The sequence below is a fragment of the Emys orbicularis genome, chromosome 13, assembly GCF_028017835.1.
Source record: "Emys orbicularis isolate rEmyOrb1 chromosome 13, rEmyOrb1.hap1, whole genome shotgun sequence".
NCBI classification, from domain to species: Eukaryota; Metazoa; Chordata; order Testudines; family Emydidae; genus Emys; species Emys orbicularis.
The window spans coordinates 1,228,439-1,254,559 of record NC_088695.1 but is presented as its reverse complement, the minus strand read 5'-3'; the positions used below and the strand labels follow the sequence as shown (position 1 = coordinate 1,254,559).

Sequence of the window (26,121 nt, the reverse complement as noted above, 5' to 3'; positions counted from 1 at the left end):
TCAGGAGTGAGGGGCACCAGCAGAGTGGGGGGGGCAGGGCTGGGCTGGCAGGGGCTGCGGGTCAGGAGTGAGGGGCACCAGGCGCTGGGGAAGCCCGGAGTTGCTATGTGGCATCTCCCAGGGGAACCCCCCCCCCCCGATCCCGGCCGCCCCCACAGGCCTGTCCGGGCTCCCCCCGGCCTGAGCATCCAGAGATTTGTCTCATCTGCAACTAGGGAATCTCCAGCCAGGCCCTGCTGAGCTGGGCGGGGGGAGGGAGTTCGGGGGGGGTAGGCGCAGGGGGAGGGGTGGGGGGTCACTCATAGATGGCTCCCCACAGAAGGGGGGAGAGGCAGGGAGGTGGGGGCAGGGCCGGCTCCAGGCATCAGCCGACCAAGCAGGTGCTTGGGGCAGCACCTGGAGGGGGGCGGCGCTCTGGCCGGCCGGGGAGAGTGGGGCCACGGCCGGGCTCGGCGCCCTCCCCTGCCGCGCTCCCCGCCGGGGGCCGGGGGCAGCAGGAGGCTGGGGCAGTGGCGGGAGGTGGGGGCGTAGCTGCGGGGGTGGGGCAGGTGTGCGAGGCTGGGGGGCCACTGGCAGGACGGGGCTCGATCTGCTCCAGCTGCGGGGGGCGGCTGTTGGACTCTGAGTCGGTCTGTGTCTGTCCTGGGACACGACATCGCTGGGGGGCTGCGGCTCCGATTCCCACCCCCACCGCAGGGCACAAGGACCTGGGACGTCCCCCCCGTCAGCCGCCGGGGGCCCCCACCCTCCCCAGGTGCCTGGAGCCAGGGGAAACCCCTCCAATAACAAACCGCCCCCGTAGACACCACAAGAAGCCAGTCCGAGGGGGCCCCAGAGAGACCCTACAATAACAATCGCCCAATGAAAACAACAGTGGGGAGAAACCCAGGCTCTGGGCAGGGCCAGGCCAGGATGGGAATTCCCCAGTTCCCCCCACGCAGCGTCTCCCCGGGACCAAACCACGTGTGTGTCTGCCTGTCTGTCCCAGCTCTGCCGGTGTCCCTCACTCCCGACCCGCAGCCCTCTGCCAGCCCAGCCCTGCCCCCCCCAGCTCTGCCGGTGCCCCTCACTTCCGACCTGCAGCCCCTGCCAGCCCAGCCCTGCCCCCCCAGCTCTGCCGGTGCCCCTCACTCCCGACCCGCAGCCCCTGCCAGCCCAGCCCTGCCCCCCCAGCTCTGCCGGTGCCCCTCAGACCTGACCCACAACCCTGCCAGCCCAGCCCTGCCCCCCCCAGCTCTGCCGGTGCCCCTCACTCCTGACCCGCAGCCCCTGCCAGCCCAGCCCAGCCCCCCCCCCAGCTCTGCCGGTGCCCCTCACTCCCGACCCGCAGCCCCCGCTAGCCCAGCCCTGGGCTCCCCCCAGCTCTGCCGGTGCCCCTCACTCCCGACCCGCAGCCCCTGCTAGCCCAGCCCTGCCCCCCCCCCCAGCTCTGCCAGTGCCCCTCACTCGCGACCCGCAGCCCCTGCCAGCCCAGCCCTGCCCCCCCAGCTCTGCCGGTGCCCCTCACTCCCGACCCGCAGCCCCTGCCAGCCCAGCCCTGACCCCCCCAGCTCTGCCGGTGCCCCTCAGACCTGACCCACAGCCCCTGCCAGCCCAGCCCTGCCCCCCCCCACCTCCCCCGGTGCCCCTCACTCCTGACCCGCAGCCCCTGCCAGCCCAGCCCTGCCCCCCCCCCAGCTCTGCCGGTGCCCCTCACTCCCGACCCACAGCCTCCTCCTAGCCCAGCCCTGCCCCCCCCAGCTCTGCCAGTGCCCCTCACTCCCGACCCGCAGCCCCTGCCAGCCCAGCCCTGCCCCCCCCCAGCTCTGCCGGTGCCCCTCACTCCCGACCCGCAGCCCCTGCTAGCCCAGCCCTGGGCCCCCGCCCCCACTCAGATCTCTGCCCTGGGGTTGTGCTACTCATTGTATTGCTCAGCTTGAAGATTTCCACAGATATGTGTGGAGAAGCCAAAGTTACCAAACCGCTGGTTTCAGTTTTGGTGCCGAGGTGGAAGCGTGGGTGTGGGGGAGCCCCAGGAGGGGCCAGCAGGGGCGGCGGGTCGGGAGTGAGGGGCACCGGCAGAGCTGGGGGGCAGGGCTGGGCTAGCAGGGGGCTGCGGGTCGGGAGTGAGGGGCACCGGCAGAGCTGGGGGGCCCAGGGCTGGGCTAGCAGGGGCTGCGGGTCGGGAGTGAGGGGCACCGGCAGAGCTGGGGGGGCAGGGCTGGGCTGGCAGGGGCTGCGGGTCGGGAGTGAGGGGCACTGGCAGAGCTGGGGGGGCAGGGCTGGGCTGGCAGGGGCTGCGGGTCGGGAGTGAGGGGCACTGGCAGAGGCCCCGGGCCCGCTCCCGCTGCCCCCCCGGCTCGGGGGCCGCTCCCGGCTTTCTGCCGATGGAGGTTCCTCTCGGGGCTTCCCCCGGCTCGTGGAAACTGCTCGGAGCTTTTTACCCGCATGGCGCTCGCAGCATCGAAAGTGGGTCAGTTCCGCTTTCCTCTCGCTCCGCCGCGGCGCTGCCCCCGCCCCCAGAGACCTGGCACAGGGACTCCGACCCCCCGCACAGAGAACCCAGGAGTCCTGGCTCCCAGCCCCCCCTGCTCTAACCCCCAGCCCCCACTCCCCTCCCAGAGCCAGGAGAGAACCCAGGAGTCCTCACACACACACACACACCCCGCTGTAACCACCAGCCCCCACTCTCCTCCCCGAGCCAGGGAGAGAACCCAGGAGTCCTGGCTCCCAGCCCCCCCTGCTCTAACCTGGCCTTGAAAGTGGGTCAGGGCTTGTGGGTTGCTGCTGGGAAGCCCAGCGAGCGGACGTGACCCCCAGGCCGGGTTCAGCCTTCGTCACTTTGGCCTCCTCACCCTCACCCCCAGCCGCAGCCCGTGTCCGGGGTGCTCTGGGCGGGGTTGGGGGCTGGATTCCCGGAGGGACCCAGCTCCCTGCCTGCGTCATGGCTCCTTGCGCGCCGTGGGGCCGGAAATGTGGGGCTTCCCCACCGCAGCCCCGCCGCCCTGGGGCTGGGTGGGAGCCGGTGCCCCCTAGAGGGGACAGGCCCCTGCCCCGTTCCCCACCCCTCTGAGCCAGCCAGTCCCCACCCTGGGACCGGATCGGGGCTGGTGCCCCAAAGAAAAGTAGATTCACGACTCCAGGCTGAGTCAGCCCAATTCCCCGTGGCGCCCTGTCCCCGCTCCGGGTGCCCCTAGCCCCAGCGTGGGGGGTGCTAGCCACATGCCCCAGAATAGCAGCCGCGGGTGGAAGCGACGGCCGCATTTCTGTTCCACCCACCCGGCTGCTGCGCTCAGGGAGTTTTCCTACTGGGGTGTGTGTGAAATAGAACCCAGGAGTCCTGACACAAGCACCCCACCCCCTGTAACCACTAGGCCTTGTTCCCCTCCCAGAGCCAGGGAGAACCCAGGAGTCCTGGCTCCCAGCCCCCCTGCTTTAACCACCAGCCCCACTCCCCTCCCAGAGCCGGGGAGAACCCCGGAGTCCTGGTTCCCAGCCCCCCCTGCTCTGACTTGGCCCTGAAAGTGGGTCAGGGCTTGTGGGTTGCTGCTGGGAAGCCCAGCGAGCGGACGTGACCCCCAGGCCGGGTTCAGCCTTCGTCACTTTGGCCTCCTCACCCCCAGCCCAGACCGTATCATGCCTGCATCATGGCTCCTTCCACGCCGTGGGGCCGGAAACGTGGGGCTGACACACGTACAACCGGCTTTACACAACTCCCCACAGCCAGCCAACCCAACCCCCCACGACACACCACGTCACACAGGAATGCCACGCACGCCATATGGCAACACAATGCAACACAACGACAAAACAGTGCAACAGGGCAACGCTGGCTCACAACCCAGCCCAACGCAACAAGACACAACGCGCCGTCAACACAAGACAGGGACAAACCACAGTGCAACACAACCATGCTTCACAGCAACAATGAACAGCCGCCCAACACAACCCCCCTGCCGCACAACCCTTCTGTCTCCGGCGCGGGATCACGCCGCTGTCCGAAAACACAACGCAACGCGGCAAAACACAACCACGCCGCCCAGTAACGCAACACGCCACAACACAACACAGGGAGCAGGTGAAAGGGGGAGGGGGCTGGGGGCCAGGACTCCTGGGTTCTCTCCCCAGCTCTGGGAGGGGAGTGGGGCCTAGTGCTTAGAGCAGGGGAGCTGCGAGCCAGGACTCCTGGGTTCTCCCAGGTTCTGGGAGGGGAACAAGGCCTAGTGGCTACAGCCGGGGGGGGGGGGGGTAATACGTGTGTCAGGACTCCTGGGTTCTATTTCACACACACCCCGGTAGGAAAACTCCCTGAGCGCAGCAGCCGGGCGGGTGGAACAAAAACGCGGCCGTCGCTTCCACTCACGGCTGCTCTCCCGGGGCGTGTGGCTAGCACCCCCCACGCTGGGGCTGGGGCTGGGCCCCATGGAGAATTGGGCTGACTCAGCCCGGAGACGTTTTTTGGGGATACCGGCCCTGATCCGGCCCCAGGGCGGGGACTGGCTGGGGCAGGGGGGCAGGGAATGGGACATGGGCCTGTCCTGCCAGGGACGCCAGCTCCCATCCGGCCCCAGGGTGGGGACAGGCTGGCTCAGGGGGGCGGGGAATGGGGCTGGGGCCTGTCCCCTCTAGGGGGCGCCGATCCGGCCCCATGGCAGGCCCCGGCTGGCTCAGAGACCAGGCCCCATGTGTCAGCAACTCTCTGCTGGCTTGTGGCCAGTTTATCTCCCTGGCGGTTTTTTCTCTCTCTCTAATCTGCCGACTCTGAAACTGATGAACTGAATTGTCTCTGCCACTTCCTGCGCCGTGCACGCGCCCCGAAATCCCCCGCTGCCTCCCAGCCCCCCTCCCTCCCCCGGACATGGTACCTAGAAGCAAACTCCATCTCACCTCCTCTGTACACCCCCAGTCCAGGGGGTGTGGGGTGACTGGGGGGGGCCTGCGGGAAGCGCTGCGGTTACACATCTCTTGCTCCCGGATTCACTCAGGCTTCTGGGTAAGCGGGCAGGGGGAATTCACAATCCTAAAAGCTTCTCCGAATGCCTCAGTCGCCCCCCCTCCCCAAATGAGCCGCTGTTATAGGTGAACGGCTGGCTCGGGGGGGGCTGCGGGAGGGGGTTATACGGGGACCCCTCGGCCGGCACTGAGATGCGGCTGACTGGGGTGAGCCGCGAAGGCTGGTTATACAAGGCCCCCTTGATCAGTACTGAGATGCGGCTGGCTCTGGGGTGGGGCGCGTGGGCTGGTTTGCTGCCCAATATGAACAGCTGGGGACAGAAAGCAAAGTGGGAATCTTGGATCTGGTATTTTAGGAAGGTAAAGATTTGGGCCAGCCCTGATTGCCCGAGCCCCCTGCTGCCCCCGCCCCCTGCAGCCCAGCCCCTAGCGCCGCCCTGGGGCCATGGGGAGCCCTGACTGCCCGGGCAGAGCCCCCTGCTGCCCCCCGCCCCACTCCCTGCAGCCCAGCCCCTAGCGCCGCCCTGGGGCCATGGGGAGCCCTGACTGCCCGGGCAGAGCCCCCGGTGCCCCCGCCCCACACCCTGCAGCCCAGCCCCTAGCGCCACCCTGGGGCCATGGGGAGCCCTGACTGCCCGGACAGAGCCCCCTGCTGCCCCCGCCCCACTCCCTGCAGCACAGCCCCTAGCGCCGCCCTGGGGCAATGGGGAGCCCTGACTGCCCGGGGAGAGCCCCCTGCTGCCCCCCGCCCCGCCCCCTGCAGTACAGCCCCTAGCGCCGCCCTGGGGCAATGGGGAGCCCTGACTGCCCGGGCAGAGCCCCCGGTGCCCCTGCCCCGCTCCCTGCAGCCCAGCCCCTAGTGCCGCCCTGGGGCCATGGGGAGCCCTGACTGCCCGGGCAGAGCCCCCTGCTGCCCCCCGCCCCGCCCCCTGCCGCACAGCCCCTAGCGCCGCCTTGGGGCAATGGGGAGCCCTGACTGCCCGGGCAGAGCCCCCTGCTGCCCCCCCGCCCCGCCCCCTGCCGCACAGCCTCTAGCACCCCGCTCAGTGCAGATCCACCAGCAGGGGGCAGCGCCGGGCTGAGTCCCACACCAGGGCAGGGAGCAGAAGCAGAGTGAGATTCTGCCCCCCCAATTGCTCGATTCCTCCAGTTTCCCCCACCCCAGAACCGAGGCCTCAGAAACTGGGTCAGGGCTGGGGCGGGGGAGACTTTCCCCCAGCGCCTGGTGACTCAAAGGGAGCCGGGTTCAGGTGAAAACCCCTTTCACTGGAATGACATAACTCACTGCTTTCTGTTTCCAGGGCAGGTGAACCCAGGCATCCGGGCTCCCAGCCCCCACCCCCGCTCTAATGATGAAGCCCCACTCCCCTCCCTGAGCTGGGGAGAGAACCCAGGAATCCTGGCTCCCAGCCCCCCCCTGCTCTATCCCACCAGCCCCCACATCCCTCCCAGAGCTGGGGAGAGAACCCAAGAGTCCTGGCTCCCAGCCCCCCCTGCTCTATCCCACCAGCCCCCACACTCCTCCCAGAGCTGGGGAGAGAACCCAAGAGTCCTGGCTCCCAGCCCCCCTACTCTAACCACTAGACCCCACTCCCCTCCCAGAGCTGGGGAGAGAACCCAGGAGTCCTGGCTCCCAGCCCCCGCTGCTCTATCCCACCAGCCCCCACTCCCCTCCCAGAGCTGGGGAGAGAACCCAGGAGTCCTGGCTCCCAGCCCCTCCTGCTCTCACCCACCAGCCCCCACTCCCCTGCCAGAGCTGGGGAGAGAACCCAGGAGTCCTGGCTCCCAGCCCCTCCTGCTCTAACCATGGGGCCTCATGGGGGGCTGCGGGTCGGGAGTGAGGGGCACCGGCAGAGCAGGGGGGGGGGCAGGGCTGGGCTAGCAGGGGCTGCGGGTCGGGAGTGAGGGGCACCGGCAGAGCTGGGGGGGGCAGGGCTGGGCTAGCAGGGGCTGCGGGTCGGGAGTGAGGGGCACCGGCAGAGCTGGGGGGGGCAGGGCTGGGCTAGCAGGGGCTGCGGGTCGGGAGTGAGGGGCACCGGCAGAGCGGGGGGGGGCAGGGCTGGGCTGGCAGGGGCTGTGGGTCGGGAGTGAGGGGCACCGGCAGAGCTGGGGGGGCAGGGCTGGGCTGGCAGGGGCTGTGGGTCGGGAGTGAGGGGCACCGGCAGAGCAGGGCGGGGCCAGGGCTGGGCTAGCAGGGGCTGCGGGTCGGGAGTGAGGGGCACCGGCAGAGCTGGGGGGGGCAGGGCTGGGCTGGCAGGGGCTGCGGGTCGGGAGTGAGGGGCACCGGCAGAGCTGGGAGGGGCCCAGGGCTGGGCTGGCAGGGGCTGTGGGTCGGGAGTGAGGGGCACCGGCAGAGCTGGGAGGGGCCCAGGGCTGGGCTGGCAGGGGCTGCGGGTCGGGAGTGAGGGGCACCGGCAGAGCAGGGGGGGGCCAGGGCTGGGCTAGCAGGGGCTGTGGGTCGGGAGTGAGGGGCACCGGCAGAGCTGGGGGGGGCAGGGCTGGGCTGGCGGGGGCTGTGGGTCGGGAGTGAGGGGCACCGGCAGAGCTGGGGGGGGCAGGGCTGGGCTGGCGGGGGCTGTGGGTCGGGAGTGAGGGGCACCGGCAGAGCTGGGGGGGGGCAGGGCTGGGCTGGCGGGGGCTGCGGGTCGGGAGTGAGGGGCACCGGCAGAGTTATACACTGGCGCCATCTGCTGGCTCACGGCCCCATTGTCCCGAACAGATTGACTGGCCCCCGTCGGCCCCTGGTGGCTCTGAGCAGAAAGGATCCCCCAAACTGACCTTCTGCCCCACGGCCCCGCCACCCCCAGCAACTGCGCAGGGGCCGGCTGGGCCCGAGAGCAGCCGGGGGTCCGGCCTCCCCCCAGCGACTCCCCAGGGGCTCAGAGCTAGACGCCAGGCGGGACTGTGGGCAGTTGGGTCTTGACTGCAGCTGGCTCTGCGTACAGCTCCGAGCGCAGGGACAGGGGCTCCGAGCCCGTCTCTATCAGCCCCCTCGCGCTGGCTCTGCTTCTCGTCGCTCGGCCCTGGGCAAGGTCACCTGTGTTCACTCCCCCTACCCCACCGCGGGCACCCCAGGGTGTCTCCAGCCATCCTGGACTGTCTCCCCATTCGCTGCCCCACGGTGCCACTCCCCGAGTGCCTGGCAGGTGACCCTGGCCCACCCCCTGCTCCAGCTCTGGGACCCTTTAGCCGGTCCGAGGTCTGGTCCTGTTTACACCTCACTGCCTTCCCTGAGCCCCGTCCTACCTCCTGGCTGCCCCCCTCCCCGCATTCACCAGCCCAATGCCCCCCTTAGCCCAGATTGGTCCTCCCCCACCCCTGCTTCCTTCGATGGCCTTCACACTTATCTTTTAAAGACACATTCCTCATTCACCCCCAACACAGAATGGATTTACACAGAACATTGTTAACAGGAACATCAAGTTGCAATGCAGAGGAAAGCATTCACAGCAATGCTAAACCTGCAACAAAGTGGTGACCCTGAAAGGTCTGTTACTGCCTTGCAATCAGCTAGATACAGAATTATACAAAACACAAACATAAGATCCTACTACTACATGTCCCCCTTTGGACCCCTCAAGAACAAGCCCTGAGTGGGTCATATTTGATACAACTCTTTGATAGCAATCTACTGAGAGGCCATTTGAGCTTGTGGTTGTAAATTAACAAACTTTCTTTTTGTCCAACAGCACATACAACACGTTCCTAGCAAGCAAACACTGGACAATATTAACACAACTAGTAATGGGTGAAACACAATAGACAATATGCCCTTAGAGGGCAGGGGCCAGCCTGTAAAAATGTCGTCCCAGGGATCGGCAGTCAGGTCTTTTTCAGACCTAGCCATTTTTAGCATGTCTCCATTGGCATGTAAGATTTGAATGACACGTTCCCGATATCCCTCTGTGGCGGTTGGAAAAACGGAGTCACCTTTCTGACAAGTGATCAGTTAGATGGCGCCAATCCAGGCCAAGAGTAACAGAGAAATTAACCGGGGTGGCGGTTACAGTGGTCTGTGCTTCTTCCATCTTTGGTAAATAGTACGTGTGATTGCTAGTGTATAATACACGGGCATTACAGCTACATTCAGCCACTGGGGGTTGGCTGATACTTGCATCGTCCCCAAATACTGTTTCTCCCAATGTAGCACATGCACATTGTCCGTTGTACTAAACACGCGTTACATTTTTTAGTTTGTTTTACACACGTTTCCAATAAGGTATCTTTGCTACATGGTTTCGTGGTGACAGGTAGGGACAAGCACACCCATTTCTGAGGGTTTCACTCTGGACACCTGTGACGAACTGGGACTGTTCTTACTGTGATCTGTAAGTGCTGACAGGGGAGTGTGGCTGGGATGGTCTCCATTGGGGGATGGGAGAATGACTGAAGGGAAATACCTGAGCCTGTAACCTGAGAACCCAGGAGGGGGCTGGGGCGAGGTGACACCTTTGCCCGGGAAACTGAACAAAGGCTGTGGGAGGGGTCGCTGAAGGCAGAGACTCTGGGAAGCTGGCTGGTGAGGTGGCTGGAGGCAGGGAGAGCTCTGGCCTCTGGAGGGGGCCTGGGGTGCCCGAGGACCCCAAGATGGACCTAACTGAGGGGTATCCTGTTGTCTGTGCCTGCACGACCTGTCTCGGACTGTATTCCCGTCGTCTAAATAAACCTTCTGCTTTACTGGCTGGCTGAGAGTCATGGTGAATCGCAGGAAGCCAGGGGTGCAGGGCCCTGAGTCCCCCCTTACTCCGTGACAACTGGTGGCAGCGGTGGGATCTACTGCACCCCGTGGACGGCACTTCCTGCAGTAAGTGACTGGGGAGCAGTAAAACGAAGGGGGATTGACGGGGACCAGGCGTGCTGAGGAGTCAGAGAGAGACGGTTATCACCCCTGGGAGTGTGTGACCAGCGAGAAGGACTTTTGCAGTAACAGGGTCCCCCGGGGGATCGCAGCGAGTGGTCCCAGGGGCGGAGGAGTCTGCAGCTCGACCCTGGCAGAGAGGTGGTGACCTCGAGAAGGGCTGGCACACTCGGGGTCTCCCTGGAGACTGTGGGGAGCGGTGAGCACACAGGCCTGTGAGTGGCCAGCAGGAAGATGTATGCCAAGCGGCTTAAGAGCGACCTGGTGGAGCTGTGCAAGCAGAGGGGGGTGCACATTGGGAAGCTCACCAAAGAACAGCTCATTGCCCAGCTGGAGAAGGGAGATCGCGCGAATGAACTAATCCCTGTCTCTGAGGGAAGCAGCCTGGCAGATGCAGCGCAGGCCCCAGTGTCTGTCCCATCTGGGAGTGGTCAGCCGGCTGCTGAGGGCTTCCCGAGACCCCTCCCTCCTATGCCTAGGGGAAGGGTGGGGAGGAGCCCAGCAGATACCGAGGGCGCCGTGACCCCCCCGGCCACCAGGGGATCCTCCCGGCGACGCGCAGCATCCGTGGAGCGGAATGGGCTGGAATGGGAGAAAGAGCTAAAACTGAGAGAGCTGGAGGATCGTGAACACCAGAGACAGCATGAAGAGAAACTGAGGCAGCATGAACGGGAGGAGAATGAGAGACAAAGGCAGCATGAAGAGAGAGAGAGGCTGAGGCATCATGAACTGGAGCTGGCGAGGCTGAAGGGCCGCGAGCCCCCGGCTGCGGTGAGTGAGGGGGGACCCAGGACTGCACGAAGCTTTGATAAGTGCATCCTGGCCCCACGTAAGGAGGGGGAGGACATGGATGACTTCCTGGAGGCCTTTGAGACGGCCTGCGAGCTGCACCAGGTTGATCCTGCAGACAAACTCCGGGTTCTCACCCCCTTACTGGACCCCAAAGCCTTGGCCTTGTACCGCCAACTGGAAGAGGCGGAAAAAGGGGACTATGAACTATTCAAAAAGGCCCTGCTACGTGAGTTTGGGCTGACTTCTGAGATGTACCGGGAAAGGTTCCGGAGTCAGGATAAAACCCCGGAGATCTCATATCTGCAACTAGCCGTTCGCATGGAAGGATACACCAGCAAGTGGGCTGCTGGGGCCCAGACAAAGGAGGACCTGGTTAAACTGCTGGTACTGGAGCAACTGTATGAGCGGTGCCCATCCAACCTGAGGCTGTGGTTGGTGGACAAAAAGCCAGAGAACCCGCGACATGCAGGCCGGCTGGCCGATGAGTTTGTGAAGAGCCGGTCAGGGGCTGGCAGGGAGGAGTCCCAAAGGAACAGTCCCTCCACAACGCAGAGCGAGAGTCACCATGGGCCATCCCAGCGGGAAAATACGGAGAAACCCCACCAAAGGGGAAGATCCAGCGTCAGGTCCATCCAACCCACTCGAGGGGACCCCTGGGACATGGTCTGCTATCACTGTGACCAAAGAGGTCACATACGGGCCCAGTGCCCCAGGCTCAGGGACAGACTGAGCAGACCAAACCCACAGAGGGTTGACTGGGTAGAGACCCAGCCGGGCGAGAGGCAGCACTCCCAGGGAAGGGGGGCTGGCAGAGTACCACCTGCTAAGGAGGGAGGAGAGCTCCAGGCCTGCTCCTCTGCGGGGCGGGATGCTCCAGACTCAGGGTTTTTGGTTTATACGGTGGGCGCGGGGCGGTCCCTCCGGAAAGAGTACCTCGTTCCCCTGGAGGTGGATGGGAGGAAGGTCGATGGATACTGGGATACGGGCGCAGAGGTGACGCTGGCCCGGCCCGAGGTGGTGGCCGCAGATCAGGTGGTGCCCAACACCTACCTGACCCTGACGGGGGTGGGCGGGACACCAGTCAAAGTGCCCGTGGCGAGGGTACACCTGAAGTGGGGGGCCAAGGAGGGCCCCAAGGATGTGGGGGTACACCCGTATTTGCCCACTGAGGTGTTGATGGGGGGGGACCTGGAGGACTGGTCAAGCAACCCACCAAGTGCACTGGTTGTGACCCGCAGTCAGAGCCGGCGAGGGGCACTGCGCCCTGGCCTTGGGGAGGGTGCCTTGCCCGAGGCGCAGGACCCTAACCTGGTGGGGAGGGAACACCCAGGGACACGGCTCAGGGAGGCTGCGGCCTCAGACCCAGCCGGCAAGAGAGAGCAGGTGGCCATCCCTGTCCCAGCTGCTGAGTTCCAGGCCGAGGTGCAGAAAGACCCCTCCTTACGGAAGATAAGGGACCTGGCCGACCTCGGTGCGGTACAGACCATGGGGAGAGGTGGCCGGAAAAGGTTCCTGTGGGAGAAGGGGTTCCTGTACCGAGAATGGGCTCCCCCAGGGAAAATGGAGTCAGGGGGGTTCAGGAGGCAGCTGGTGGTACCCCAGAAGTATCGGCGCCAGCTGCTGTACCGGGCCCATGACACCCCCCTCTCAGGGCACCAGGGAACCTGGCGTACCCAGCAGAGGCTGCTACGGAGCTTTTACTGGCCTGGGGTCTTTGTTACTGTCCGGCAGTACTGCCGATCCTGTGACCCCTGTCAGAGGGGAAGGAAGGCCCGGGACAAGGGGAAAACGGCTTTAGGACCCTTGCCCAGCATAGAGGAGCCTTTCCAGAGGGCGGCCAGGGTAAAAAGGGGGGCTCTGAACCAAGAGAGCCCGAAGCACAGACCTCCAGACGGGAGCGCTGGGAGAAGACCGCAGCCCAGTTGGAACCCCAGGGGTACTGGGGTGGGAAAAGGGCACAGGCCGCATAACCCTTCCCACATGCGAACTGCGAATGCCCTCGAGCACCCCCGACCTAAGGGGGGGCGTGAAACTGGAGGGGCCTGGTGTAATTCTCACCAAGGAATGGGAGGGATGCTGGGGCATCCATGGGAACGGGGGTAGGTTCGAACTTCCCCGGGTCACTGGCTAAAGTGACCCCGCTCAGTTCGGTCTCGAAGGGGGGAGATGTGACGAACTGGGACTGTTCTTACTGTGATCTGTAAGTGCTGACAGGGGAGTGTGGCTAGGATGGTCTGCATTGGGGGATGGGAGAATGACTGAAGGGAAATACCTGAGCCTGTAACCTGAGAACCCAGGAGGGGGCTGGGGCGAGGTGACACCTTTGCCCGGGAAACTGAACAAAGGCTGTGGGAGGGGTCGCTGAAGGCAGAGGCTGGGGAGCTGGCTAGTGACCATGGCTGGGAGGCAGACGGGGCTCTGACCTCCCAGGGGAGCTAGGGTGCCCGAGGACCCCAAGATGGACCTAACTGAGGGGTATCCTGTTGTCTGTGCCTGCAAGACCTGTCTCGGACTGTATTCCCGTCGTCTAAATAAACCTTCTGCTTTTCTGGCTGGCTGAGAGTCATGGTGAATCTCAGGAAGCCAGGGGTGCAGGGCCCTGAGTCCCCCCTTACTCCGTGACAACACCCAAGGGTGTCCAATCATTTCTTTGTTTTTTAGCGCACTGACCCATAACCTGAGGTAACCAACAGGACCCCATGGTCAATTTTGGGAGCGGGCTCATTTTTTATATTTCTGTCTCCACAGACTGTTGGTGAGCAATTTTAACAATAATTTTACCTAAGAACAAATTAGGCTTAACCATGCTGGAAACATATTGCATCCATTTATATTTGTAGGTGTTAAACAAGGACTCTTTTTGTTGTTTTAAAAGATGCGTTGATACCCGAACATTCCCAGATATCACCCAAAACTTGTCATGTTCAAGTGACACTAAACTAAGCATTCGTATCTCAGTGCGTCCTCTGGCCAAGGCAGTTGTATTTCCCAAGGATCTGCCTGCTTGGGAATGAGACAATTTTGCAGTTGTGATAAGAAACTTATTTTTAATTACCTCCAACTTTATAGTATTTATAATTCCTGCTTTAAAACCAATCCCTCCTAATATGGTGTCTGTACCTGAGGAGGTTTCCCTGGTAACAGACTGGCGTTCCTTGTCCTCCGCCCTTCTGCAACGTTGGGTCTGTAAATCCAGTTAAAATGCTTATTAATTGTTTTTTGCCTAATGCAGTAGGGTTTATTTTGTTTTGTTTTTTGTAACACAATATACAACAATCAGGGCCGGCTCCAGGGTTCTGGCCGCCCCAAGCAGCCAAAGAAAACCCCAAACAAACAAACAAACAAAAGCCGCGATCGCGCTCTGTGGCGGCAATTCGGCGGGAGGTCCTTCGCTCCGAGCGGGAGTGAGGGACCGTCCGCCGAATTGCCGCCGAATAGCTGGACGTGCCGCCCCTCTCCGGAGCGGCCGCCCCAAGCACCTGCTTGCCAGGCTGGTGCCTGGAGCCGGCCTTGACAACAATGCTAGCAACAAGACAAAACATCAAACGCAATTTTTGTTGCGACAGTAGATCCATGATATTCTGGGTTGCTTTTTAGCTGCTTTTTCGGATTTTTTGAAAGACAAAATGAACATGTTTCTACCCCTTTTGGGGTGGCAGATTTTTGCTTAAAACATCCCTTTCTTTTACAAATACGTTGCTGATTGCAGGCAAAAGGGAGGACTTACCCCCCGACTTTCCGGTGTTTTTGTTTCGAGGCAGGCCAGGTTTCAATGGCTTCTACCTTTTAAGGATTTAGGGGAAATGATCTCACTATTCAGTTATTACATTCAGGAGGTGGTGTACCTCGGTTTCCCTTCTTATACTGCAGACCAGGTTTGTCACCTCCATCAGCTCAGATTTCACCATTCCCAGTAGTGTCCCCAGCCCGTACTTACTGCCACTCAGGGCTCCCAAACTCTATCTGTTGCCTGCCTCGGCCCGATCCTGCTTTCCTCGCCGAACCGCCCCTTCCCGTGGGCATGGGCTTTGTCCCAAGGAGAGTGGGCTCCTCAAGTAGCCCCCACCCCTCCTGCTCCCTTTTCTTCAACATTTTTCTTAAAATTGTGAAATCACAACAATGTCCCTGTAAGGAGTTGGGCTCACCCCTACGGCGCCCCCTGCTGGTCTTCCTCGGGAATTAGCTCATTTTCCAGCCAGGAGCGCCCTCTGCAGGCCGGTGATCCACCTTACCTCACTCTGGCCCCCGTGTCCCTCCCAGGACCCCGGTGCCCCTTCACTGGGTTTCTGCCCCCCTTGCAGAACCCCTCCGTCTCAGGGTCTCCACCCCCCCGGGGAACCCCCACCTCGCCTCAGTGTACGGCCACTGCCAGTCACCCTCTAGCCCCACGCCCTGGGGCAGACTGCAGCATACGCCACTCCTCACAGGCAAGGTTGGGCTGGACCTGCTGCGTCTCTCTATAGCTGGGCTTTAGCCACCTCTAGCTTTTTTGCCGCCCCAAGCAGGGAGCATGTGGAGGGCGGCTAAGGGGGCTCGCAGGGGGGTGAAGGGCGGCGCCCACCCGCTCCGCCCGTGGGCGAGAGGGGCTCCCCCCTGCGGCCTTGGGGTGCCTCTCCCGGCCAGGCCGGCAGAGCCCCCGGGGGCTGCAGGAGGTGCTGGCTCAGCCGCTCCTTTAAAGGCGGCTGGGCTGGGCCGGGCCGGGCTCAGAGCGGCGCGGGAGCGGAGGCCGGTGCAGGTGGCGGGGAGTGGCACGTCCTGGGGAGCCCGGGGATCGCTAGTTCCTGCCCCCCCGGGCCGGGGTCCATGCCCCTGCAGGGCTGGGCTGGGACTGTAGAGCGTGGGGAGCCAGCCGGGGGTCGCGGGGGCTGCCAAAGCAAAAAAAAGAAAAACCAGGAATGTGCCGCCCCAAGATTGGCCGGAACGCCGCCCCTTACAATGTGCCGCCCCAGGCACGTGCTTTCTTGTCTGGTGCCTGGAGCCGGCCCTGCCCCGGGCTGGTTTTAACCCTGTCAGGGCTGGAGCGGGTAGCCACCCCGCTACAGTCCCACACTCCTACATCCTTCCAGGTGAGATCTCACAGAAATCTACTCCTTATTCACCCACGCTTGTGCTGGGCCTTAAACGACACAAAAAGTCTAAACCCACTAAAAACTCTGCCTGACAGAGAGGAGGGGGAACGCTAAGCCCCCCACCTTTGGGGCTCGATCCTGCTACGACTGAGGGTATATTCACCTATGCAATTTTTCCCCAACAGACGGGTCAGAGTGAGGACTCTAATCCTCCCCGACCGGGGGTGTATACACTGAGACAGTTTGTATCTATCTTATCTGTATAGTTTTCCCCGACAGACGGGTCAGAGTGAGGACTCTAATCCTCCCCGATTGCCCGGCACTTCTACGACTGGCGGTGTGCACCCCTGAATGATGGATCACTTGATACGGATGGGATACCTTTTAGCAGTATGTAGCGGTATTTTCACCAATCACAGTGCATGTCTTCCCCCTTTCACAGTTCTCCACCCAAAATGTTATGCTTATAAGAAGCTTATAAGAAAAAGCAAGATGCCGCGTTGATTGAAGATACAACAATTAGCATATGCATTTAATTACACACACACGCGCTGTCCCGCCAGTCGATGTTCTAGTTACCAGGCCAGAGTGCGGATCGATCTAGTGGCCAGCCAGGTTGATTATGGGTAGGGAGGAGCTGGGTTCTGTCGGTCGAGACGCGATGCTCCGGGGAAGTCTTGGCAGGACGAACCCAACGTTTCATGGCAAGGCCCCCTGTTTATATAGTGACTCTTTTTTATTGGGACCAATGAGTTTTGCAGCGTCATGATGTAATCAACTGTTGTTTGACGGGGGCTTGTTTTCTTAGATTGTCCTTCTCATCCTTTATCTTGTTCCTTCATCGAGTCTCTCGGGGAGTTACCCCAGGCTGGGTTTGATCACAGCTCTCTCGTCCCCATTGATAGGTGCCTCTCATCTTTAGAGTCGTCAATCTGCCCTCCTCTGACATGTCAATAGGGCCGTGTTGCAGCCTCCTGGCGCCCTTGCGTCTGTCTCCGGTTCCTCCCTCGTACATCTGGTTCAGCGATGGCCTTCACACGGATCTCTTAACCCACACATTGCTCATTCACACCCAACACAGAATTGATTTGCACAGAGCATTTTGAACAAGAACATCAAGTTGCAATGCAGAGGAAAACAATCCCGGCATTCTTTTACTTCTTTTAGAATGCTAAGCCTACAAAAAAGTGGTGACCCTCAAAGGTCTGTTACTGCCTTGAAATCAGCTCAGATACAGAATTATACAAAATACAAACATAAAATCCTACTATTACACCCGGGCAGTCAGGGCTGCCCCATTGCCCCAGGGCGGCGCTAGGAGCTGTGCTGCAGGGTGTGGGGCGGGGGGCAGCAGGGGGCTCTGCCCGGGCAGTCAGGGCTGCCCCATTGCCCCAGGGCGGCACTGGGGGCTGTGCTGCAGGGGGCGGGGTGGGGGCAGCAGGGGGCTCTCCCCTGGCACTAGGGAGACCATACATCCCGTTTTTGCCATGACCGTCCTGTCCCGGGCGTCCAGAAGAGCCTTTGTCCCATTTAGGGTGCGGGGGGGGGAGCGGAGAGTGCAGGTGCCAGCCCCCCGCAGGGGAAGGCGGGGCTGGGGCTGGGAGTTCGGGGGGGGGGCGTGCAGTGTAGCTGCTGTTTGTCCACAAAAAACGTCCACCCCCCTGAGCAGCAGCGGCTTGGCCGGCAGGAACGCTGGTCACACCGGCACTTTTCCTCGGTGACACTCATGTCCTTCGGTGGGGGGGAGGGGTTGGTGCCTGTGAGGAACTGGGACTGTTCTTACTGTGGTCTGTGAATGCTGACAGGGGAGTGTGGCTGGGATAGTCTGCATTGGGGGATGGGAGACTGACCCACGGAGAATACCTGAGCATGTCACATGAGAACCCAGGAAGGGGTTAAGGGCCTGGCCAGGTGACACCTGGGCCGGGGAAACTGAACAAAGGCTGTGGGGAGGTCGCTGAGGGGAGTTCTTCGGGAGCTGGCTAGTGACATGGCTGGGAGGCAGACGGGGCTCTGACCTCCCAGGGGGGCTAGGGTGCCCAGGGACCCCAAGATGGACCTAACTGGGGGGGATCCTGTTGTCTGTGCCTGCAAGACCTGTCTTGGACTGTATTCCTGTCATCTAAATAAACCTTCTGCTTTACTGGCTGGCTGAGAGTCACGGTGAATCGCAGGAAGCCGGGGGTGCAGGGCCATGTGTCCCCCCACACTCCGTGACAACTGGTGGCAGCGGTGGGATCTACTGCACCCCGTGGACGGCGCTTCCTGCAGTAAGTGACTGGGGAGCAGTAAAACGAAGGGGGATTGACGGGGACCAGGCGTGCTGAAGAGTCAGAGAGAGACGGTTATCACCCCTGGGAGTGTGTGACCAGCGAGAAGGACTTTTGCAGTAACAGGGTCCCCCGGGGGATTGCAGCGAGCGGTCCCAGGGGCGGAGGAGTCTGCAGCTCGACCCTGGCAGAGAGGTGGTGACCTGGAGAAGGGCTGGCACACTAGGGGTCTCCCTGGAGACTGTGGGGAGCGGTGAGCACACAGGCCTGTGAGTGGCCAGCAGGAAGATGGATGCCAAGCGGCTTAAGAGCGACCTGGTGGAGCTGTGCAAGCAGAGGGGGGTGCGCATTGGGAAGCTCACCAAAGAACAGCTCATTGCCCAGCTGGAGAAGGGAGATCGCTCCAATGAACTGATCCCTGTCTCTGAGGGAAGCAGCCTGGCAAATGCAGCGCAGGCCCCAGTGTCTGTCCCAGCTGGGAGTGGTCAGCCGGCTGCTGAGGGCTTCCCGAGACCCCTCCTTCCTATGCCTAGGGGAAGGGTGGGGAGGAGCCCAGCAAATACCGAGGGCGCAGGGACCCCCCCGGCCAGCAGGGGATCCTCCCAGCGATGCTCGCCGGCCAGCAGGGGATCCTCCCGGCCACGCGCAGCATCCGTGGAGCGGAATGGGCTGGAATGGGAGAAAGAGCTAAAACTGAGAGAGCTGGAGGATCGTGAACACCAGAGACAGCATGAAGAGAAACTGAGGCAGCAGGAACGGGAGGATCGTGAGAAACAGAGGCAACATGAACAGGAGGAGAATGAGAGACACAGGCAGCATGAAGAGAGACAGAGGCTGAGGCTTCATGAACTGGAGCTGGCGAGGACGAGGGGCCGCGAGCCCCCGGCTGCGGTGAGTGAGGGGGGACCCAGGACTGCACGGAGCTTTGATAAGTGCATCCTGGCCCCACGCAAGGAGGGGGAGGACATGGATGACTTCCTGGATGCCTTTGAGACGGCCTGAGAGCTGCACCAGGTTGATCCTGCAGACAGACTCCGGGTCCTCACCCCCTTACCGGACCCCAAAGCCGTGGCATTGTACCGCCAACTGGAAGAGGTGGAGAAAGGGGACTATGAACTATTCAAAAAGGCCCTGCTACGTGAGTTTGGGCTGACTCCGGAGATGTACCGGGAGAGGTTCCGAAGTCAGGATAAAACCCCTGAGATCTCATATCTGCAACTAGCCGTCCGCATGGAGGGATACGCCAGCAAGTGGGCTGATGGGGCCCAGACGAAGGAGGACCTGGTTAAACTGCTGGTGCTGGAGCAACTGTATGAACGGTGCCCATCTGACCTGAGGCTGTGGTTGGTGGACAAAAAACCGGAGAACCCGCGACATGCAGCCCGGCTGGCCGATGAGTTTGTAAAGAGCCGGTCAGGGAATAACAGGGAGGAGTCCCAAAGGAGCAGTCCCACCACAACGCAGAGAGAGAGTTACCATGGGACCTCCCAGCGGGAAAATACAGGAAACCCCCATCAAAGGGGAACATCCAGCGTCAGGTCCATCCGACCTACTCGAGGGGACCCATGGGACATGGGCTGCTATCACTGTGGCCAGAGAGGCCACATAAGGGCCCAGTGCCCTGGGCTCAGGGACAGACTGAGCAGACCGAACCCACAGAGGGTTGACTGGGTAGAGACCCAGCCGGGCGAGAGGCAGCACTCCCAGGCTAGGGGGGCTGGCAGAGTACCACCTGCTAAGGAAGGAGGAGAGCTCCAGGCCAGCTCCTCTGGGGGGCTGGATGCTCCAGACTCAGGGTTTTTGGTTTATACGGTGGGCGCGGGGCGGTCCCTGTGGAGCGAGTACCTTGTTCCCCTGGAGGTGGATGGGAGGAAGGTCAATGGATACTGGGATACGGGCGCAGAGGTAATGCTGGCCCAGCCCGAGGTGGTGGCCCCAGATCGGGTGGTGCCCAACACCTACCTGACCCTGACGGGGGTGGGTGGAACCCCATTCAAGGTTCCTGTGGCAAGGGTGCACCTGAAGTGGGGGGCCAAGGAGGGCCCCAAGGATGTGGGGGTACACCCGTATTTGCCCACTGAGGTGTTGATGGGGGGGACCTAGAGGACTGGCCAAGCAACCCACCAAGTGCACTGGTTGTGACCCGCAGTCAGAGCCGGCGAGGGGCACTGCGCCCTGGCCTTGTGGAGGGTGCCTTGCCCGAGGCGCAGGACCCTAACCTGGTGGGGAGGGAATGCCCAGGGACACGGCTCAGGGAGGCTGCAGCTTCAGACCCAGCCGGCGAGAGAGAGCAGGTGGCCATCCCTGTCCCAGCTGCTGAGTTCCAGGCCGAGGTGCAGAAAGATCCCTCCTTACGGAAGATAAGGGACCTGGCCGACCTCGGTGCGGTACAGACCATGGGGAGAGGCGGCCGGAAAAGGTTCCTGTGGGAGAAGGGGTTCCTGTACCGAGAATGGGCTCCCCCAGGGAAAATGGAGTCAGGGGGGATCAGGAGGCAGCTGGTGGTACCCCAGAAGTATCGCCACCAGCTGCTGTACCGGGCCCATGACATTCCCCTCTCAGGGCACCAGGGAACCTGGCGTACCCAGCAGAGGCTGCTACGGAGCTTTTACTGGCCTGGGGTCTTTGTTACTGTCCGGCAGTACTGCCGATCCTGTGACCCCTGTCAGAGGGGGAGGAAGGCCCGGGACAAGGGGAAAACGGCTTTAGGACCCTTGCCCAGCATAGAGGAGCCTTTCCAGAGGGTGGCCAAGGTAAAAAGGGGGGCTCTGAACCAAGAGAGCCCGAAGCACAGACTTTTTTTTTTTTTTTTTTTTTTTAATTAATGGAGATATCCCATCTCCTAGAACTGGAAGGGACCTTGAAAGGTCATCGAGTCCAGCCCCCTGCCTTCACTAGCAGGACCAAGTACTGATTTTTGCCCCAGATCCCTAAGTGGCCCCCTCAAGGATTGAACTCACAACCCTGGGTTTAGCAGGCCAATGCTCAAACCACTGAGCTATCCCTCCCCCCAGACTGGAGCGCTGGGAGAAGACCCCAGCCCAGTTGGAACCCCAGGGGTATTGGGGTGGGAAAAGGGCACAGGCTGCATAACCCTTCCCACATGCGAACTACAAGTGCCATCGAGCACACCCGACCTAAGGGGGGGCGTGAAACTGGAGGGGCCTGGTGTAATTCTCACCAAGGAATGGGAGGGATGCGGGGGCATCCATGGGAACGGGGGTAGGTTCGAACTTTCCCGGGTCACTGGCTGAAGTGACCCCGCTCAGTTCGGTCTCAAAGGGGGGAGATGTGACGAACTGGGACTGTTCTTACTGCGGTCTGTGAATGCTGACAGGGGAGTGTGGCTGGGATAGTCTGCATTGGGGGATGGGAGACTGACCCACAGAGAATACCTGAGCATGTCACATGAGAACCCAGGAAGGGGTTAAGGGCCAGGCCAGGGGTCGCTGAGGGGAGTTCTTCGGGAGCTGGCTAGTGACATGGGTGGGAGGCAGACGGGGCTCTGACCTCCCAAGGGGGCTAGGGTGCCCAGGGACCCCAAGATGGACCTAACTGAGGGGGTCCTGTTGTCTGTGCCTGCAAGACCTGTCTTGGACTGTATTCCTGTCGTCTAAATAAACCTTCTGCTTTACTGGCTGGCTGAGAGTCATGGTGAATCACAGGAAGCTGGGGGTGCAGGGCCCTGTGTCCCCCCACACTCCGTGACAGTGCCACTGTGGACACACCCAGAGTCTGCCGGGGACAGGGCCTGGTTCTGCTCCCGCTGCCGGGGATCCCCCTCCCGCGCTGCCCCCGCTCCCCGACTCACTCTGCCCTCATTGGCTCGGGGCTGGCAGTTGTGGGCACAGAGCTGAGGAAACACAGACAAAGAGAGAAGTTGGCAGAGGGGTGTTGGCCGCGGAGGAACTAAGCATATTGGGATTCTGGGCCCCTCATCCCGCTGCCCTGACGCCCGCCAGAGCCTGGATCCCCCTTCCCCTGCCGGGATGCTGCTCCCTCTGCTGCTCCTCCCCTGGGCATGGGGGGCCCTGGCTGGTAAGTGGGGACCCCCCACCATTTTTCCTACTGGGGATGCGTGGGGATGGTATAATACTAGGGCCATGGTGGGGAAGTACCACGCTGGGCTAGTGACCCTGGCTGGGGGAGTAGGACGGGGGAGGCAGGTTAGGGATCAGCAGGGAGACCCCGTAGTGCAGGATTGTAAACAGGAAAGAGACTCATTAATCTCTCTCCCCACCCGCTTTGTCCTCCACTTGTTTCCTGCCCCCTGCCCCAGCCTCCCCTCCTCTCCCACCAGCGTCTGTCACCCTCCGGGTGATCTACATCGCCGTCTTCCACAACGCCAGCTCCACGGACACACAGGGCATGGCCCTGCTGGGCGACCTGGAGACCCACTCCATGGACTGCGGCACCTGCGAGATCCGCTTCCTGCAGCCCTGGGCCCAGCAGGGCCTGACCCCGAAGCAGTGGCAGGACCTGGAGCTGCTGATCCATCGCTACCTGTTCAACTTCAACCTTAAAGTGAACACAATAGCCCAGCAGCAGGGAAAGGGCTGTGAGTATGGAGCGGTCTGAGGGGATCCCTCCCCGCACCCACCCGGGGTGCTGAGAACTGACACACTCACCACAGCCACTGAGTGTGTCACTGGGGGCAAGACAGCCAGTCCCTGGCCCTTTGGCTGATTGGAGCCGGCGTCCCCCAGAGGGGAAACACCCGTGTCCCATTCTCCACCCCAGAGTCAGCCAGCCAGGTCTGGGGCCAGATTGTAGCCTGAACTTCCTAGAGGGGAAAGCCCCGCGCCCCACTCCCTGAGCCGAGGGTCCTGGTCTTTCCTGACATGTACCCTGACTCTTTGAAAGCAGGTCATTTGGGGGGGGGTTGTATCTCAGCAACCCTGTGACCAAGGGACCCCTAATTTGCACCACAAACTCTGCCTCAGGCCCCGATGTAACGCAGCAATTTTCAAGCCAATGTCACTATGCCCGAGAAAAATCAGCTTTAAACAGAAACTGCAACGTACCCCTAACTCCAGCCAGGGCCGCCCCACAATCCTGCCGCCGTCGTGTGGACCAACATCCTCATGGCACCTGATGTTATGTCTTTACTCCCCCCTGTTTCTGCCCCCTCCTGGGACCTCCGGATGCCCGTCCTCATCCCCCTGCCCTTCCTGTTCCAGACCCCTTTGTTACCCAGGGCTCCCTCGGCTGCGAGCTGCACCCCAATGGCACCTCGAGGGGATTCTATGATACTGCAGGGAACGGCGAGGACTTCATCAGCTTCAACGCGGACACAGGCAAATGGGTCGCTCGGCAGGGGGACAAGCTGGCGCTCTACGCCCGGGACCTTCTCAACCGGGATAAGGGCACAGCCAGCAAGATTCAGTTTCTCCTAAGAATGTGTGTCAGTGAGCTCAAGAGCTTTGTCCAGCATGGGAAAGAGTCTCTGGAGAGGCAAGGTGAGGCTGGACACCACTCCCCGCTCGCAGAGATGCAGCCACCTCTGGGGTGGGGCATGGGAGTTATTTACATGGGGATCCTTCGCCCAGCTGTGAGATGCAGCCACTTCTAGTGTGGGGCACAGGGGCTGGTTATCCAGGGACCCCTTCCCTGGTGTACAAATGCAGCTATAGCTGGGGTGGAGCACAGTAGCCATTTCATAGCCGCACTGCACAGCAGTTTAGGACAGGAAGTGAAGAGGGATTCAGTCACCAACGGTAACTGCAGGATCTGGCCAGGACAGCGGGGCTAACGCCTGACCCCGGGGAATGGAGCTGGGTTTGGCTAGTGAGTCCCTGAGGCTCAGGCTGAATTGTCCCCTCTCCCCCGCCCCGTCTCTCTCCTCCTGTCTCAGAGCGGCCGGTCGCCGTGGTGTTTGCCCGATCGCCTCCCCCAGCCGGGACCCCCGCGCCGGTACTGCTGGTTTGCCGGGTCACCGGTTTCTACCCCCGGCCCGTCCGCGTGGCCTGGCTGCAGGACGGGGAGGAGGTGGGGCCGGGCGGGCGGCTGAACTCCAGCGGGATCCTGCCCAACGCGGACCTGACCTACCAGCTGCGCAGCTCCCTGGCCGTGGGGCCGGGCGCCGGGCACAGCTACGCCTGCCGGGTGCAGCACAGCAGCCTGGGGGGCCGGAGCCTGCTGATCCCCTGGGGTAGGTGCACGTCCCCGGGGGGGGGGGGGGGGTCGTGGTCTCTGGGGGCTTTTCCTGCACGTCCTGAGTGGGACGGGGGTGGGTCCAGGCAGCGGGATTGGGGCGGAGGGAGGCAGAGGGGTGGGTGGGGGTGTGGAGATGGATCGGAGGTGCAGGATGGAGGAACTGAGGGGAACGGGACAAGACTGGGATGGGGGGGCAGGACTAGAGTGGGGGGAAGCTGAGGGGGTGGGAAGGTGGGGGAAAAGGGGTGGGAATTTGGGAGAGGCTGAGGGGACAGGACTGGAGGGGCTGAGGGCTGTGGGTCAGGCTGGGAGGAGCAGAGAGTACTGTAGGGGAGGCTGAGGGAAGAGGGTCAGGGTGGGGGGCTCAGGGCAGTGGGTTGGTAGTGGAGGGTACAGGGGGGACTGTGGGGGAGGCATAGGGAACAGGATGGGGGGCTGAGGGCAGTGGGGTGGGGGTAGGGAGTATGGGGGGGAATGCAGGGGTTGGTTGAGGGAACAGGGCCCACACTCCAGTCCCCAGCACGGCACCCCCTGTTTTACAGAGCAGAGCAGACCCTGGGGCCCCGGCCTGGTTGTGGGCATCACCCTGGGGGTTGTGGCCGTAGCTGCCGTGGCCGTGGTGCTGTGGCGGAGCAGATGCAGGTGAGTCCTCCCCTCTCTGGGGTAGGGGAGGGGGGTGAGGCTGTTGCACCCCCTAACCCATCCCCTCTGCTCTCTCCTTCCAGGGGCTACCAGGACGTTAGACCAGGGGAGTCCAGTCCCTGAGGGGGCGGCACCGGCCCGGGCGTGGGGATCGGCCCCTCTCCTGGGGCACGGACCTTGGTGCTGGATCCGTGCCTGGCTCCAGAGCTGAGGGTCCCCCGAGGGCCGATCTGGATCAAAGCGCTGGAGGATCGGGGCCTGGGGTGGGGGGTGGGATTCTCCTCCCTCTGGGACGTTCAGGGGGCGTTGGACACTTGGGGGCGCTGTGGGATCGCTGGGATCCAGGTCTCTTGTAAGAATCGTCACAAAGCTTCTAATCTGCTGTGTGTGGGCGTCGCATTGGTGTGAATGTGTCAGTCTTGTATCTGTAACTAGGAATATGGACTATAACTCCGGGCTCCTATTGGAGTTATGCAAAGTGGGGGCCGTTAACGGGGGCTTGGAATCTTGCTGGCTCCCATCAACCAGGACAATTGGTGGCAAACGGCTCCGTTTACTCCAAGCCTTCCCGTGTCCCCGCGTGCAGCCAGTGGGGCATGAAGTGTGACCGGACATGGGACCATGTCACCTGGTACTGGAAGCCATCTTCAACCTGGGGCTTTGCCATTGAGAAGGAGGGGTGGGACCCAGAGACACAGGATTCCCGCCTTGGGCCGAAGCTATCATAGGGGGTGGAGCAGGACAAAGGGGGGCCAGTTATGAGAACACTTTGTTTTATTTTGCTTGGTGACTTACTTTGTTCTGGCTGCTGTTACTTGGACCCACTTAAATCCTACTTGTTATACTTCGTAAAATCACTTTTGCTTATTAATTGACCCAGAGCAAGGGATTAATCCCTGGGGGAGCAAACCGCTGGGCATCTCTCTATCAGCGTTATAGCGGGTGGACAGTTTATGCATTTACTCTGTATACGCTTTATACAGAGTAAAACGGGTTGATTTGGGGTTTGGACCCCACTGGGAGCTGGGTGGGTGCTGGAGACAGGGGACTTGCTGAGCAGTTTTTGGTTACAGTCTGCAGGTTTGGGGGCAGCCCAGACCTGGGTTGCGGTTGCAGCAGGCTGGCGTGTCTGGCCCAACAGGGCAGGGCTCTGGAGTCCAAGGCTGGCAGGGAAACGGGCTCAGAGGTGAATTCAGCACGTCAGGTGACGCTCCCAGGGGGGTTTCTGTGACCGAACCCGTCACAGTGGGGGCGTGGGACCCAGGAGGGCCCTGACAGGGTGTCCAGGCTAAGCTGGGGTGCCCGCGTCGCAAGCGGGTTGCCCGTGGGACACAGGCCCAGCTACCCACACGGAGCCCGGACAACACTACGGCCCGCGGGGCGCTGGGGAGGCTGCTCCAAG

The 26,121-nt window shown here is 62.2% G+C and overlaps 1 protein-coding gene across 1 annotated transcript in view; it reads left to right on the top strand.

Annotated features, from left to right (window-relative positions):
* Positions 1-24,842, top strand: part of LOC135888055 (antigen-presenting glycoprotein CD1d-like) — a 76,452-nt gene extending 51,610 nt beyond the window's left edge. Inside the window, 5 exon segments of the mRNA XM_065415871.1 lie at positions 22,201-22,479; positions 23,102-23,380; positions 23,776-24,072; positions 24,620-24,719; positions 24,803-24,842. Coding sequence (XP_065271943.1) covers positions 22,201-22,479; positions 23,102-23,380; positions 23,776-24,072; positions 24,620-24,719; positions 24,803-24,842 — 995 coding nt within the window.
* Positions 24,843-26,121: the final 1,279 nt, after the last annotated feature.